General features: G+C 43.9%; 2 protein-coding genes across 4 annotated transcripts in view; one reads left to right on the top strand and one right to left on the bottom strand.

Moving 5' to 3' along the window:
* Positions 1-724: 724 nt before the first annotated feature.
* napgb (N-ethylmaleimide-sensitive factor attachment protein, gamma b) lies at positions 725-5590 on the top strand. Its single transcript, XM_076744541.1, has 12 exons — positions 725-909; positions 1190-1257; positions 1355-1439; positions 1522-1539; positions 1623-1653; positions 1742-1851; positions 2079-2145; positions 2248-2318; positions 2549-2627; positions 2851-2930; positions 3065-3194; positions 4388-5590. The coding sequence occupies exons 1-12, from the start codon at positions 854-856 to the stop codon at positions 4526-4528; spliced, it is 936 nt and encodes a 311-aa protein (XP_076600656.1). The 5' UTR covers positions 725-853; the 3' UTR covers positions 4529-5590.
* The window catches only part of piezo2b (piezo-type mechanosensitive ion channel component 2b), a 78449-nt gene continuing 65403 nt past the window's right edge, over positions 4579-17624 (bottom strand). For all 3 annotated transcript variants that reach the window (XM_076744540.1, XM_076744538.1, XM_076744537.1), the window contains 15 exons: positions 16852-17110; positions 16579-16758; positions 15556-15862; positions 15105-15237; positions 14439-14586; positions 14143-14354; positions 13648-13806; positions 12734-12881; positions 12046-12234; positions 11600-11692; positions 10581-10750; positions 10359-10478; positions 9829-9908; positions 9401-9605; positions 4579-8146 (listed from right to left, as the gene is read on the bottom strand). In XM_076744540.1, coding sequence (XP_076600655.1) covers positions 7894-8146; positions 9401-9605; positions 9829-9908; positions 10359-10478; positions 10581-10750; positions 11600-11692; positions 12046-12234; positions 12734-12881; positions 13648-13806; positions 14143-14354; positions 14439-14586; positions 15105-15237; positions 15556-15862; positions 16579-16758; positions 16852-17110 — 2656 coding nt within the window. In that variant the 3' untranslated portion in view covers positions 4579-7893. The remainder of the gene's footprint in view (positions 8147-9400; positions 9606-9828; positions 9909-10358; positions 10479-10580; positions 10751-11599; positions 11693-12045; positions 12235-12733; positions 12882-13647; positions 13807-14142; positions 14355-14438; positions 14587-15104; positions 15238-15555; positions 15863-16578; positions 16759-16851; positions 17111-17624) is intronic.

Consider the following 17624-nt stretch of genomic DNA (forward strand, 5'->3'; position numbering starts at 1 on the left):
ACATTTGGCCTTAAGTGCAGAGGCCATAGCCAGATGAAGTCCCCCTACCCAAACATAATAAAAATGTCTCTATTCAACCATCGTTTATTTATTCAGACTTTATTTTGTTACCTTTCTATTGAGCACGCACTACTTCATATTCAAAACCCACTTATATTTAATGTAGAACTGGCACACAGCTACAGCTTTACTTTAAGGGGTCACAGTGCATAAAAGTTGGCAACCAAAGTGCCAGCAGGGCAAAAAATTAGCTGCTGGGCCTCCATCTCCCCCCGCTGTGCAATGTGTGCAGTTTTTCTGTGCTGGAATATCTGGAATCAGGTTTGCTGTGTAGTAATTTATAGTCATTTATTTAGAATATGGCAAATTGATTTTGACACAGGGACCCTCCTCAAGACAGGGCCTCAAGATCAGCAGGACAACTATAACTTAAGTGTCAGTTGTTATTATGTGATTTAGTGTTGCATATTATTTTATAAATAAGATAAATTAGTTAAAATAGCTTCACACTGTAAGACCAGAGTTTTTTGGTTATTTGGTACTCGCCTCCTTTAATCTTGAAACTGTCATAGTCCTCACACATAGTAAACATTGAGTCAAGTAAGATTTAAGTCATATAGCCTAAAATCACAATCACTGTCATTTAAAAGGCTCAAAAATCACTGCAATCACGTCGGCACGCGTATGGCAGCGCAGGTGTGTTTTTGTCCTCGGCGGCACCCGTAGTCTGCGACATTGGAAGACGACGTTGCGCCGGAGGATGAGTTCCTGCTAATCCAGAATCGACGAAAACAACGTCCATAACAGTTTATCCACAACAAATCCGTCATACCTCATCGACTTAATTAACAGCATGGCGGCTCAGAAAATAAACGAAGCTCACGAGCACATAGCTAAAGCTGAAAAATGGTGAGTTTTGATTGAAAATGTCTCCTTCGTGCGCAGGAAGCAGCAGCTTGTTTTACTATGATGTTAGCTAAGCTAGCTTTAGCGGCCAGTGTTGCATTTTCATGAACGGCTTTGCGACGTAAATTGACAATATGCCTGCATCGTCAGTCCATTACAGGTGGATTAAATAGATAGTAAATGAGCCACGCTGTGTTGTTCTGTAACTGTCAGTAAGCTGATCTTTTAGCTGAATCTGTTAGCTTCAGCCATTCATAATATGCTCGCCGTCATGTTTCTGTAGCTTAAAGACAAGTCTGACAAAGTGGAAGCCTGATTTTGACAGCGCTGCATCAGAATACGCCAAAGCAGGTAACCTAAAATCAACATAATCCCTAAATGTAAATTAACCCTGCAACAGATTTCCCACATTTTCCTGCAAACCAACGTGCCTGTGCCTTGTTTTCAGCTGTGTGCTTCAAGAACGCGAAGCAGTACGATCAAGCGAAGGATGCTTATCTGAAGGAGGCTGAATATCACACAGAAAACAAAACGTATCCTCTCTGTGCTCTGTCCGGGCTGTAAGACATGACCCTGCTGTCTCTTGTCTTGTACTTTCCTTAACGTGTCCTGCAGGCTTTTTCATGCTGCAAAGTGAGTATCTGTGTTATAACCCCAGTAATAAATCAGCTATAAGAAAAACATTGTGTTACTCAGACTCTCCTCCTCTTCCTCAGGGCTATCGAACAGGCGGGTATGATGATGAAGGTGAGTGCACCCACAGCTGAGCTCATTGATGGGTGGATGTTGGTAAAATGCCTGCAGCAGAACTGAGACTTTGCTGTGTTTGCAACAGGAACAAAAGAAGATGCCAGAAGCCATCCAGTACATAGAGAAAGCCTGTATGATGTACATGGAGAATGGGACTCCTGACACCGCTGCCATGGCTCTGGACCGGGCTGGAAAGTAAAAAATAGCACCTTTATTCTGTTTACTGCCTCTAAGCAAGTGGATTAAACTGATTTCCTCAACACTTTTCTGATGGAGGTCACTTTGTGTATTGTGTTTGCATTTTCAGCTCTGCATTGCTCATTAATGAGTTTGTCAGCTTTGAGAAGTGGTGATAGTGTAATGTGGCACTGTGCCCTGAAGACTTTTCTCCATCTAAAGCCTTTTTCTTGTATCACCCTCAGACTGATAGAGCCGATAAACTTAGAGAAAGCCGTGGACCTCTATCAGAAGGCAGCTGGCGTGTTTGAGGTGAAACTGAGCTTTTTAAAAAACTGAATGACTCAGCGAACTGATGCTGATTGTTGATTCGATCTCTTTTCACATCTTTATGTTTGTGTTTCCTCTCTGCAGAACGAGGACCGACTGCGTCAGGCCGTGGAACTGCTGGGAAAAGCCTCCAGACTTCTGGTCAGGTTAAAAAGGTACAGGGAAGCAAATAAAGGTGGAGGGGGTGTCAACACGTATCACCTGTGCTGCCAAGTTAGAGGTGGTGGTTTTTAATAAACCCAAAAGCTTTAGTTCATTGACTTATCTGGATCGACGTGACACCGGGACAAATGGACACAGGAAGTTTGTCTGTGTCTACGGGTAACGTTAAACTACAGAACCTGCTGGTCATCGTTTCTCACTCTGCTCTGGTTTTTCTAACCAGGCTGGATGAAGCAGCAGTCGCTCTGCAGAAGGAGAAGAACATGTACAAAGAGATTGAGAACTTCCCCATGTGCTTCAAGGTGGGTCACTTTGTCTGTGCACCTTAACTGAACTTCACGTACATATACTCACTATTAACTAGCTGCACATTAGCATGCATATTAGTAGCATATTGGCTCATTATTGGTCATTTAAAGCACTTATTAATGCCTTCTTGTGCATGAATTTGTTTGTAAATGTTCCAAAATGCAAACTATGGCACTTTGTTGGTGGAACAGTGAACTGATGCTTTTCACTCTTCAGAAAACGACGGCTCAAGTGCTGATTCATCTTCACAGAGGGGACTACGTAGCAGCCGACAAATGCGTCAGAGAAAGTTACAGGTAGGTCTCGCCGCCGTCTGTCATTTCTGTCGTCTGTTGCCGACCTTGACGTTAGGGCGCCCGTGTGGCCGCACGACACGTTTGCCGCTTTAACCCGAGGATGGTTTCATGAAGTGCTGCTTCCTCTCCACCAGTCTGCCCGGCTACAGCGGAAGCGAGGATTGTGTTGCCATGGAGACGCTACTGCAGGGCTACGACGAGCAGGATGAGGACCAGGTCTACCGCGTGTGCAACTCACCTCTGCTGAAGTACATGGACAATGACGTGAGTGCTGCTGACGTGTCATTATTATTGATATGTTGGTTCAGCTGCATTAAAAGCCTGTAGTGTTTTATTTGGTCTGCTGGGTTAGACCTCTGTCTTTTTTCTTTTGTATTATAACATTTTGTGCGTTTATGGAGCTCAAAAATAACTTCAAAAAATGCTAGCAACAATATTTTATTAGTTTATTATCTTGTGCATTTTTTTAAAGAGAGCATTAAAGTCAGGAAAGTTTTTCTCTTTCACATTAAATTGTGTTTGGGGCCAAGAAAACTTTGACCAAAGCCATATTCAGATGAGATTAACGTCACCGGGGGAGATGGGAAATGAAGTATTCAGTGTTCTCTGTGATTTAGCTGTGGTGAAATTACAGGATGCGGTCTGAAATGATGAGCTTTTACAGGGTTTTGTTCTCCTGATGGCTCTGCTTTTTTCATCGTTGTATTGGTTCCTGAATAGGCCGAACATTAGAGTGAACACATTTCCATTAGGTCTGAGCAATTAATCCAAATATTATCAAAATCGGAAGAGCTGAAATATTTTGATGAAGCCAAAATGTGTCCACAGATGGCAAATCAGATTCTCCAGACGTCAGGGGACATGCTTAGATTGATTTCAGTGGAAATCAAATTAAAAAAATTGCCATTCCCATTTCGTTCAGCCCTTATTACATCGATCACGTTTTCACCCAAAAGTCAAATTTCATGCTCAGCTTATAAGAAATAAGCAGAAAGAAAAGCTGCTCTTCCTTTGTTGGTCCAGACAGGTTTAAATGACAGGTGTGGTGATGGCTGGGTGGGGGTGAAGAGTGACTGATCAGGTAACGTTGAAGAGACAGATCCAGTCTGAACTGCTCTTATTGTATATTAACAGTTCCACAGTAATCTGCCTCATCAGGGCTGAGGGTGCGGCCCGCCATCATAAACAAACAGCTGTCATCACAGTCTGATGCAAACGCTCCCGAACTGCTGACGTGATTGGTGCCCAAACATATGACATCATCTTTTCCTGACAGAGCCCCGCCTATTTCAGCCACCGTCACAGGCCCAGACACAAACAGAGACACATGCACTCAGTCTCTCACATGAACGCATAAAACTGGTCCTGCCTCTGCAGAGAAGCAGGATCCCATCGAGCGGAGAAAGAGGCTGAGTCTCTAAAATCTGAGCTCTGATGTCACACTTTGTGCCTCACAGTACGCCAAGCTGGCCATCTCCCTGAGGGTACCCGGAGGAGGAGGGAAGAAGAAGAAGGCTGCTGCCGCTCCACAAGGCGGCGCCAGCGGGGCGCCGGCTGCCGCTGACGAGGAGGACGATTACGAGGGAGGGCTGTGTTAGCCTCCAGCCTCCAGAGCGCCGACTCTCCCCATCTGCTGCTGCACCACGACACCCTCTGTGTGCGAGTCAAAAAAAAAAAAAAAACCTTGACAAACCCTTTCAGCTCTGAGGCCCAGATGTGTGGCTGTGTGATCGTTATCGTGCAACAAATAAGAAAAAAAAAAAAGCTCATTTCAAACCCCCAACAGCTGCAGCTGGTGTCGCGGAAGAGTCGAACCGAGTTTAAGCAGCCTTTTAATTTGTGTTTGTTTGAGGTGGATCCTCAGTGTAATGGAAAATCTTCAATGTTCAATAATGTATGAAAGCCTGTTGTATGTAAACGCTCGATTATTTCTCGTCTCCGTGAAGCTGTAAATTCTGCTGTTGATGTTTGTGAGTAGAGTCTTAAGATTGTCGTAGGTGTATTAAAATCACAAACACTCTAAACATGCTCTAACGGGTTGCTCGGTGTATAGGTGTTTATTTGTACAGAGTTAATTTATTCAGTATTGACGGCTGCGGCCCGTTGAAACCGTTACTGGAACAATATATGCAATCGGTTTGTTCATGCATGTTTGGACTAATGGTGAATCAAAATCAAAAGCATGAATCTGTGAACAGTCATGCTTCAAAACGATCGGCGCTTATTCGAGAAAATGAAAGCACGGTTCCTGATGGCGCAGCTTGTAGCTCACTGTAGACTGTTTCTGTCTGTCTACCTCGAGGTGTGTGTGTCATCTTCCACCTCTAAAAGAAAAAAAAAAAAAAGCCATGGCTGTGTCTTTATTCCCAGTTTCCACTGAACTATCCTTGAATCTGAGCGTCTAAAACAGGAAAAAGGGACCATGCGGTGATGCGTTCAGTGCATTTCCCCCCATAGATTTCCCTCCTAATGCTGATTGTTCATGCTGTAAATGTGAGAAGCCCACGATTAAGATGATTTACCTGCCAATTAAAACTAAAGGTGATAAAGGGATTGTTTACAATTTTTTTTTATTTGTGCTGTTGCCCACTTCTTGAATATTCCTCAAAAGCATATCTCCAAACTGCACATGCATCAATAAACATTTCCATTGTGTGGCATTTCATGGTCTCTGTACATTTCCTTAAACGAGTCAGGAGTCAGATTCTGCACAGCGGTGAGATGAGCGCCTTTAAGGAAGGGAAAAATCAATTTGTCACGTTTCCTGCAAGTGGCCTCTATTAACTGCATCATAATTAAGTGGCTGAACGTCTTTCGTGCAACATATGGATTCCAGGACTGTGGGAACTTCATGAGATGGAGCGAAAACACATGCACAAAGGCTCCAAAAGCCCAAATTTCCTTGCAATGCAATGCGACCCACTCTACACCCTCAACCCACTCCCATGACATGACATGACTTCTTTACATCCATGTCTTTTTTCGGAGGGCGGTGGTGGTTGCAGCCATAATGCTGCACGTGACTGTGTAAATATGACCGACACACACTCCATGTGATTAGTCCACCGCAGTTTTCATTACTTATTTCCCCTTTTTATTATATATTATCTCTATTCTCTTTGCACTCCCTTCTGCTCTCCTTTACCGTTCATGTATTAGAGCTGCAACTTTGCATTATTATTATTATTCTTAACGAAATGCAATAAAAAACTAAACACGGACAACATTATAATTGTTCTACATTTTCTAAGCAAATCAAAATCTGAGTTTGAAGGAGCGGACAGATGCAGCAGGTTAGTGGTTCGCGGTGGAGGCCGTCTTCAAAGCGGAGGGTCCGGGTTCAGTCCGCTGCAGCTGTTTTCCATCACGATCCTGTTGAAGCACTTAACGAACACGCGGATCCTCCACCTGCTCCCTCGCCGTCCTTTTCCGCAAGCAAACAGCAGCTGAATGCAAAACTCCACACCTTCCCAGATGCTTTATTTGCACATCTCTGGACCTCTGTCACACCGCGTGGCTTTAACATACAGGCACAGATTCACATTTACTCCACCCTGACCCCTCCCCTTAGACTTTATGTACACGTAATGAAAATTAGTCATGACAATAATGGAGTTTTTCTATCATGCTACAATGTTCTCTAATGCATAGTTTGGACCAAAGGGCTCCGTGTTTCAGCCCTTTGTGTGAGGAATCTTTTTCTTCCGCTCGTTTCCTCCTCGATGACTGAAAGCAGGGCTGCGGACGCCGCAGCGCTCACGAGCGTTAAAGTTAAAAACAGCGAGAGGTTCACACGTGACGTGCGAGAGTCGACCACCTGATGCGCGTTACCCTGATTCAGAAACAGCCCTCTGCTGGTCTGGACTCCAGCCAACCTGTAGATGATCCGCAACATGGATGATTGGCAATTAATCTCTTTGTCTGTGAGGGAAACAGTCCACAGCCATAAATTTACTCTCTAATACAGTCTTTAAACTTTTTCCCTGTGCAGTAAACATACTCGGCATCAGTCCATCCACATTAAATTTTCATGCCATTTAAATAGTTTTCATCTTTTCTCCAGTCTCTTTTAGACCCATCAAAGCCTACATATTGTGACATATAACTCATAACGACGAATATCTGTGAAAACAGCTCTTCCTGAGAAAGATATGTAGTTGATAAGAGTTTCAGTTCTTCTCATACAAACAAAATAAGGCAAGTAAAGACTGTCTGATCATGTTTTCTGCGTCTCTGGAGAGGCTCCCATGTGGCCTCTGACGTTTAAAAAAAAAAAAAAAAGGTGGTCTGCATGTGTCTGTCAGAGCCGGCCTCTTCCCTCAGTCCACATCCTGAAGGACCGACAGCTCAATATTGCACAGTCCCACGATCCGAGCGTTCCAGTTGGAGGAGATACGAGGTTGTGCTCATGTGGTTATTATTGTGCACTTTTCTGTTGGTGTGAAGCCCTTAAAGATGAATGTTTCATTCAGGTGGAGCTGCTCCTCGTCTCCCTGCGGAAATGTTAGAGGCAGGCGTGGAGAGCAGAGAGGCTGCTGAGCATTTGTGTTTAAAAACCTACCTTTATGTTACAGATAGCACTTTTTATAACTTAAGAAAATCGCCCTACAGGATTCCTCCAGCTGAACACCAGCTGCTTGTTTTATCCACTGGATGCCAAACTGAGCCAAGATAAACACAGCACCGGCAAATTTGTCCTCATCTATTAGTAATATGACTGCAATTGTTGTTGTTTTTTTGTCTGTAAATAGTATAAAATGCCAGTTTATAACTTAAACAAGTGTTTTAGTGTGGAGCTAATGCTGTATCGCTGCTGTCAGAGCTCAGCTGAGGAGGAGCTGCTCCTCTGGTGCTTTGTGCTCCCTCAGCAGGCGAATGGGCTGAAACGGGGCGACCGTCCCGAGCGGCTCCTGTCCGAGAAGCTTCGGCTCGCCCTCGTTGGTTGACGTTCCCTTGCTGAGCTTCACTGAGTTTTCTCTCTGGTCCACTTGATCATAGTCTCTGGCGAGCGGTAGAGGAAGATGAGTTTGGCGTACATGTCCTCCTCCAGGTCCAGCTCCCCCGTCTCTCGGACCAGGAAGATGTCGGTGCACAGCTTGAGGATGCGGTCCACGTTGGGCAGCTCCTCGAACATGATGGTGTGGGAGATGCCGCTGAAAAACTCACGCACAAACTTGCCGATGACCAGAACCACAGATGCGTACAGGCCCATGATCCTAGACAGGGAAGAGAGGAAGTTACACAGTGTATACAAAGTGGATTTCTGAGCTCTCTTGCTGGCAGACGACATGTAAAGGCTGCTGCAGGTTCAGGGTTCACCTCTCAGAGTGCTGCTCCAGCAGGAGGCCCCTGCAGGCTTTTGTTTGCAGTGTTGATGTGCAGACGGGGACGCCACAGTGTGCGTCGTGATCTCCTTTATTTACATGAGGAGAGTTGCAGTGGCAGACGTGGCCAGCATGGCGCTAATGGTGCTACCCCTGCCGACAGGATTTTTTGCATGTTTACACATTGCTGCTAACACCACCAGGTGCAGGTAGCCTTTCAGTAACAGCTTCTTTTCTGGCTTCTGATTGGCCAAGGTGGCTTTCGGGTTATATCGCCAGCTGTTGGTTTGGCGTGCTTTGACATGGCTTCAACTGTGTTTTTGTCTTCCTATGGTCGGAAATGTTTTGAAAGCAGCGCTTGTGCGGACGGTGAGCGTGTTGATTTTCTGGGCTTCCTAATTTCCCTAAATCTGCCTTTCCTGCAGTTAATTTCACCCTGTATACACTCAACTATCCACGTTATTAACTGGTCTTTTATGTTTGTCTTGATGAACAGGAGACATGAGACGTTTGCTGTCCACGTATGAGCGCGTAAAACAGATTCTCTCTTATGTTACAGGTGGAAAAATACTCAGCTTTTCTTTGATTTCACTTAAACCTAAAAGGATGAGGTTTAAGGTTCATTACTGACCTGTGAAACCGCTTTTCATAAACAGACCAGTCACTTGAAATATCTGGCTGCTTCTTGCATCATCTAATGAAAATGCGATCACAACACCTGCTTGAAGATTTGCAGTAAGAGAAGCTGGGCTCAGGGTTTTTTGTTCTGTGGCTCTGGGGGATGAATCCTGCTCTGTGAGCCACACCGCCGATTTAAATGTGGATAAAAACGCCTGGAAGTGTTGCACAGGTCGCTGCTCCTCATCAAACATTAAGCACACTTACCCTCTAACAAAGATGAGTGAAAAATATATGTATGTGTGTGCAAAAACATCATTTTCTTTTGCAGCTTTCCTTGTCTGTTAATCAGTTTGCCACCACAAAGATTCATCTTGGTAGGAAATTACCGGTTTCAATTGTTTCCCATAATTTAAACTTCAAATCACCACAGTAATAAGGACCAAGCCTAACAGATGCCGATGATAACCAAACTGTAAAACACGACACGTCACTGCAAAAACCAAAGCAGGACCAGTCACCACGTACCCATATCCAGCCAGGAAGCCCAAACTGGGGGGGCTGACTTGGTCGCTGAATACGTAGAGCTCCAGTCCCGTGTCGTCCCTGTACTTCTGCTGCCTCTTTGAGATCGGGCCGTCCTCTGTCTGCTTGACGATCCACCACTCCTGAGTCTGATTCACAGTGTTGTCAGTTCGCTTCAAGGTCAAGGATATGTTAAACATCTTGTTATCTGCAGACAGAAGAATGAAATGAAAGACATTCACAAAGGCCCAAACAGGGAACTTATACAATCAAATAGAAATAAGAAATTTCAGTAATTTCAATATATAAAGTAACAAAAAAGTAATGTTGCACTTTGAGGATAGGTGTCAATTTACTGAAAAGAGGAAGTGAAAACACCTTAGAAGAGGCTCCTACATCAGTCTAATCTGTACGGTGATAAAGATGTTCACCTTTATAAAGCTGATCCACAGGCTTGGCATTGGAGTCACTGGGGGCGCGAATATAACGAGGGAAGATGTCCGTCAGGATCCTGCAGAGGAAGAGAAGCTGTTACTGCAGCAAAACTCAGTTTGTGTTAGCGAGAGGACAGACTCAGGGTTTCATTCTGGTTTCCTCTAGTTCTCATATTAACTGTTGTCGTGTTTAAGGGTGTAAAAATCTAAAAGTCCTTCCTCCTGAGGAATGTGAGATGATGGACAAGAGCAATGACACCACTCAGGTCCTGTCAAGTGTGGAGCTAAAGCCAGGAGGTGGTTAGCTTAGCTCAGCTCAGGAGGAAACAGCTAAGTTCAAAGCTCAAAACATACCTCTCAAGCTAACACGCTAACACACTGCAACTCCCTCTGCAAAGTAATAATTTTGCTACCTGCAGAGGAGGAAGGTATCTCGTCTGTGACTGACTGATGAGAGATTTTAGCTCCTGATGATCGCATCGCAGTGGACAAGTGCAAAGAAGATGGAAAGCATCTGATAAACTCACACTTCTGAGATCTCTCCTGTTGCATTCAGGAGCTTGGCGAGGTTCTGCTTGGTGCTTTGGTCGAGGACCGACACTCGTTTCCCAGATGCTGTTTCAGCCTTGGCACCAAGACTTTGGTTTCTGAGATCACAACAAGAGGAAAAACACGTTGCAGCTGTGAGTGTTTTATTTGAAAGAGGTGGACAACAAGGGGGAAGGATATTCGAGAACATTTCGTCGTACCTTTGCACGGACCAGGACACAGTGATGAGGAATTCCTCTTCGGAGCCCAACATCTCTATCAGGTTGTTTCTGCTGGGCGGGCTGATGGTCCACAGGGAGTTGGAACTGCCTTTCAGCTGTGCGATGTACAGGTCCGGATACGTGTAGCTCTCCAGCCACTGCGAGGCCTCCTAACCGTGGGACCAAACCACATATCAGGAACAGAATTTTGTATTAATTACTCATTAAAGCATGTCTAATTTATGTAAAGATGTCTGGGTAAAGCCCCTGTGTGAAGGTTTCTTAGCTAATCTAGCGGTGTGGCTCTATGGAGGTCAGTGCTGGTCGATCCCCTAATTTGTTTCAGAGTGAAATATCTCAATAAGTATTTCCTGGATTGCCATTAAATTTAAATCAATCTATTAGTTGATCAACCGCATTGAATTAGATGAGCAACTATTTGCGTTTCCTTGTTTTAGCTTCTCAACTGTGAGGATTTGCTTCGTCTTACGTGATAAGAAACAGAAAAACAGATAACTGTGAAAGGTCTTTTTCAATACATTCTGACATTTTATGTGCAAAAATAACTGAGAAATTAAGAAAATAACAGTCTATGTTTGCTGCTAATTAGCAGATTGGCAAATGTTAGCATGCTAACATGCTAAATTTTGCGTGGCAAACATGAGTGAGTATAGCTGCAGAGCAGACTGAGCATGTCAGTATGCTAATGTTAGCATTTAGCCCAAAGCGTTGCCACAGAGAGGAAATCTTTAAATCAGACACACAAAGTGGAGATGTTAAAACTTGATGTAGAGCAGCTTTGAAAGGTACATTCAATCAATAAACTACATCTTCTCTGCAATATGACAAGTAAATATTAGCTTTTCTGGCATGTATTCACAGCCTGGATTAAACCTTGCTCGTACAACATGGATTATGTAATAAATGTTATCTTCACTGCTCTTTCTCAATGCAGTGAATTATAGAACATAAACACAACAGCTGACATATTGTATTTGTGTGGTATTTCTTGTGCTTACATCATCATTTCTGTATTTGTTCTTAAATGATTCAAATTCCTCTGGCGTCACACCCTGCAGCTGATTTTGCTGAGCGCTCATGGTGAAGATGGGCTGCGAGAAAAGGACATTTTTATGGAAAATTAGCAAAAGTCTGAAAACACTTTAAAAGTTTGTGCATCAGGCACTTTGCAGCCAGAATATTCACACATCACAGACCACCAGTAATCACATAAACTGATCAAAAAGTGCCACTTTAAGACGCTCAAATAAAGATCTGGCTTCAGCCTAGAAAGAATCCCAGATTTATTTACTTCATCCAGACCTACGTCAACTCAGAGGAGCAGGATTTCATTTCATTTCAAAAAGATGTGGCTTTGGGCAGAGCATCTCTTTGGTCTTTTCTTATTTCTATCTGGCAAATTGTTTGAGCTCAAATGATCTGATCAAACAAACTGTGTCCACACCTGAAAGCCAGCCAGGGTGATTTCAAAGGAGACATCCAGCGGTGGGTTGACGACTCCGGCTACAGATTTAACGAGGGACATGAAGAGCAGCGGGAACCAGACGATACAGATCAGCAGCACTACAATCATGCCTCCCATCCCGTACTTCACCACCTTCTTCTTCTTCTGGCCTCGCGGTTGTGGATACCTCTGCAGGAGCACGAGATGAAAGACAGTGAGCTGTATCATGTGACCTGCATGCAGTGTCAATCGGCTGTTGTTTTTACATGATGGTGCAGATATTCAAGGGAAGTCCTCATGAAACTTTGTTCCATCTTTACTCCTGGAGGTGGGGGGGGGGCAATAAAAGTAAAGATGGAAGAAAAACTTCCAGACAGGAAGTACTTGCAGACTGATGCAGACCAAACAGCAGGAGTGCATTATTTACTGTCGCGAGACAGAGAATAAAGATATTTTTAATGCACTTTTGCACATGGCCCACCACAGATACAAACATGTCATCTAACATACAGTTCATTGCAGAGAGTGAGAGTCCAGCCGTCCCCCAGCCAATCCAGACCAGACTTTAATCTTATTTTTAAAACAGATCTCCTTCAACAACTCACTAACGTAAATTTCAGCATGAATTCCAACATGACAGACTTTGGCTCTGAAAGTGATTCTCCTCTGATGCCACAGTGATAAACACCTTCTCAGACTCTCTCCAGCACTTGAGGATGAAGATGTGAGCGTAGATGTCCTCCACACAGATCCAGCTGGACAAAGACAGCGAGGTGTCTGTCCAAACCCAGTCCATCACGGCGCGCAGCTCCGTCAGGAACGGCACCAGGCGGAAACTAGAAACAACACACAAGTCTTAGTTATTCTGGCAAAACAGGAGGCTGAAACAAAACCAGGTTCAATATCTTCATTCGGAAAATCATTCTGCATTTTGTCCAAGAGAAGCACAGGCATAATAAGCTTTGACAAGATGATTTAACATTTCTAATGAAAGACCAAAACAGAGATAAAAATGATCTCAATTAAAATCACTAAGAGTTATATAACTGAACAACACCGACTAGTATTGGCGACCATTATAAATTATTGCATTAATATCACTTCACAGCCCTTATATCATCTTTTATAGGCAGACTTTAAGTAAAAATAATATATATGATATATGCTGGAGACAACTCATGTATTAATGAAATGTTAAGTTCAAATAATATCAAAAAATTCTGAAAAATGCTCTTCTCAAGCACACAGAGTCCACAGTGAAGTCTTTAAAACAGACCAAAACCCAAAGATTTACAATCAACAATGACAGAAAAGAGAGAAAAGTAGCATACCCTCTCATTTCAGACAGCTAATCTGCTTAAGCGTTTAACCGACTGATCATTTCAGCTCACGGACGAGCTGAAAACTGACGATTATAAACGTCAGCGGCCCCTTTAACAAATATCTCATTTACACATTTTTGTGTAATAAATGACTCCAGGTGTAATTTGCTCCGTCTCTTTCCATTCTTGCAGCAGCAGCTGGTTGTCAACCCCGACATGACCGGAGCCTTGGACCTGTTTGCCCAGCTGGAAGAAATGATACTTTCCCAGCGTAACTCACCCTTGAAACAGGAAGAGGTTGACATAATTGTAGCTCTTGGTGAGGAAGTTTCCCAAAACACGGGTGGGGTAACCACAGCGGATCTGATAGGCCGACAGTCCGAAGTAGACGCACTTGACAAAATACCACATCTGAGCGACTATGTTCTCGCTGAAACGCCTATGAGGGGAAGAGAAGCGACAGATTGTAAAACTGAAGGATGAGGAAGTTTGATTCTTTGGTCATTTACAGGAAACACAAAGAATCTCAAATATTCAGATTATTTTAAGCTTTGAAAACAAAATGACTTGACTGCAAAGCAAAAAAGGAATAAACACGTTCCTTTTGGATGTAAAACTCTCTGAATGTAAAAATGTTCGAACATGTTTTTCTTTATTTGAGTAGTAACAGGCAGACAGATGGAGGGCATGAACCAAAGATCTCAAAGCCTGAATAACCTCAAATGATTGAACTGAAGTCAAATTAATAAAGACACTAAACCTTGAAAGATCTTACTTTTCTGTGACTCCTGGCAGGATGAAGAACATCCAGAAGTGGATGCCAAAGAGCAGGATGACCTGGAAGATGACCTTTCCCATGACGGACTTTCTGAGGTACAGGGCCCGGTCCACCACCATGGTCCCAAACTGGATCAAGACCATGACCAGGAAAGCTCCCGGCACCTGATCCTCCGACAGAGACGACGTGATGTCTGCCGCTGAGTGTTTCTGGAAGGGATACGCGTACACGTTAAGGGCTGTCAGAAGTGATTGTGTTCATGGTTTCGGGTGAAAATAATCACTTGAACCTACACCAAACGCCCAGAATCCGAACACAATGATGATGAAGTCGACCGTGTCGGCGAGGAACATCAGCACGTAGACGTCTGTGACCGCGCTGTACTCTGGATGGATCAGGTTATGGAAGAACTGCCTCATGGGAAGGTAGATCTCCATGAACCTACAAAGAAACGATGTCACTTTGAGCCACGCGACAGGTGATCGACGTCAGTTCTTAAAGAGCTTTTACACTCAGTAGCTCAGCTTTAATTGAAAAGTGAGGATCTGATGGTTAAATAAAGGTTAAAGAAATACTCATGGTTTTATTGTGAAAAGACCTAACTGATTAAAAAATCCTCTGCGCGTCTGAATTACTGCTCTCGATGTAATATCTCAGAAACCACTTGTCCCGCTGTGATTAAATTTAGTACAATAACAATAACAGCACTTACAAAAATTACTCTGACTGGCCTAACGGGAATGCAGTAATTAAAGGCCTAAATTTAGACCCCTGAAAGGATTTAGCTGCTCTGTCACTCGCATCACAGTGCATCCTCCATTATTCGTCTCGATACTTCCTCGACGGATCACAAAGTTACACACACTCTTGTATTGTCAGTAAGCCGCCGTGGGCGGAGATAAACAGACCAAAAAACACAGCTGCCTCAACTTTTATGACCCTGCCATGTTTCATTGTACCGCTTTATGATGAAAGCTTTTCCTTTGAAGAGCTGCTCCTTCAGCTTCTCCATGATCATCTGTTTGCGGGTCTTCTGATGGACGCTGGCCTCGCTGCCATCCTTGCGGCTGCTGTTTTTGGAAGCGGTGCTTCCTGTGGAAAACAATTTACATTTCGAGCTGTAAATGAACCGTGGCGCGACACTGAGGCACGGACACAGCCTGAGATTCACAAGCCCAGAGATAAGATCCAAGGGTCAAGGCTAGAGACCACAGGAAATGTAGTTATTTTGTGATGCAAACCCAGAGGATTCCTTCTATTTATCATCGCTGTTAGAGAAAATGACACACTACTCTCAGGTCTTTGCTTTAATGGAAGTGTGTGAATTGTTGACTTTGCCCATTCAGTCTCATGTTTTGAACCAGCTGTCGAGTTAGCAGTAGGAAACACACAACAGACAAAGATCTTCACCTCTCTTGGACCTTGCAGAGGAGTGGAGGGAGCGGTGAGAAATGTGCGAGCCTCCGCTGGAGCTCTTGCGTCGCTGGTAGGTCTGCTGCTGCGGGTAGTGCACCTGCACTTGTCCTGAATCAATGGAGGTCCCAAAATTTAGGGATCTCAAGGTGTGAGTGGAGCCTCGCCTCTCACTGATCAGCGAGGAAGTGGGTTCAGACTCCCGATCCTGCTCCTCCTTGTCTTTCCCCTCGTCCTCTGACTCACTCTGACGAGGCGCCTCTTTCTTTTCTTTGGGGTCGTCCTCGTCCCACAGGCCGTGACACTGCAGGTGGAAAAAGGAGGAAAAATGTCGAATCATATTTATATCTAAATCTGATCAATATTCACCGTTTCTACACCCTGTGCTGCTAAAAGCTAATGTAACAGGTGTTCCCCCCTGACCACAGGCGCATAATCAATCACAGAAATTTCATTTTCTCTGCACATATTTTCTTTTTGCTTTTCGGTTGTCTGGAAATTCATTAATAATTATACCATAGGGAAGCAATGCGCTGTAAAATTTCCCTTCAATTAAATAAAGAGATAAAATAGCTGGTGTTTCAGGGGAGCTTCAAACAGAGAATTGCTGTAATTTTGTGGCCTGATTACAGATGAGACATTTCAAGATAGTGAAAATCAGCACAGGATAGTGAGTACAGAGTATTACCACCGCCATTTAAAAACACTGGCATCAGGTTCACCATTTCTCAAGTCTGTCTTAAAATGATAGTCAGGTGCCATCAGGACACTGAAGACGTGTTTGTCTTGCTTAGATCCTCCTGTTCATACTGCTGATTAAATGATCCCCTCCTATTGCATTTCCAGTGTAAGCGATCGGGGACAAAAACAGGCTGATCTGACAAATCTGGCCATATTCTAGATTTCTCAGTCAGAAAAACACATGAAAATGGTAATTAAGGATAGGATTAATCCATTTTTGGTTTTGTTCTTTTCATGGAAATTGTTAACGTTGTCCAGATATGCTGCGTTTGCAGGTACCTTCAGGATGGATCTGTGGAAGAAGAGAGCCAGCAACTGGATCAAGTCGTAGTGGACGTAACCGTCCTTCTTCTCCACACCGATGATGTTGGGAGGGTGATATGGTTTGCTCTTATCTACTTTGTTCTGGTTGAAGGGGAAGAAGCCAAACTGGAAGAAGTACTTGATGACGATGGTGACCTGCGTGGAAAACAAAATGCTGTCAGGTTTTCAAATTGTGAATGTTTTGAAAGGCTGACGTCTTGAAGAAGACATCTTGGTGTCTGTCTGTACCTCAGTATAGATGATGGCAGTCATCCAGTAGCGCTTGCTGGGCCGGGGCACTGATAGCATGGCCCAGAGGAAGATGGTGATGGGAAGGACCAGGGTGGCGCAGGAGGCCGACACCATGTGGTTGATGATGATGACCAGGTAGCACACCATCTCTGAGTGGGCCACCAGCATGTTGTAGAGGGCGTAGCAGAGCTGGAGGATCAGAGGCTGCCTTTGGTAGAATCTATCGGACTGCTCCAGCTCCTCATCATAAAACATCCTGGACAGACACAGAGAGATGGACCGATTCAGTCGCATGGAGGGATTACTGACTGGGCCTACTGAGCGAGGGGCTTCACAGCAAAAGTAAAACGACCGCAAAGAGACGCAAAACAACCACACGACTACAAAGAGACACAAAAGAACCGTTTCTTTCAGTCTGAGTGTCTTGCTCTTGCTGAGGGGTCTTTCACCTGTCTGTGCCCAGAGGCCCACCGTCTCCTGATGACTTTTACTAGTGCACCTCAATCACAGACAGCCTCAGGGAGGAGGACCTGAAAGTCTGGTTTCTGTTGTTGTTGTTGTTGTTGTGGGATGTGCAGCAGTTAATCATTTGAAATTTCTGGTGACAATATCTGAGCCATACTTGCTTTAACATTTTACTTTTACAATGACAACATTTTTTTTGTTAATTTAGTAAAATATGCAAAACTTCTCAACCACAGTTGCCAAAATTTAATAGTCTAAAGTGTAACATCACTCAACAAGTTATGATTAAAGTCAGGTAAAAATGA

This window comes from Chaetodon auriga, chromosome 12 (genome assembly GCF_051107435.1).
Source record: "Chaetodon auriga isolate fChaAug3 chromosome 12, fChaAug3.hap1, whole genome shotgun sequence".
In the NCBI taxonomy this organism is placed as follows: domain Eukaryota; kingdom Metazoa; phylum Chordata; class Actinopteri; order Chaetodontiformes; family Chaetodontidae; genus Chaetodon; species Chaetodon auriga.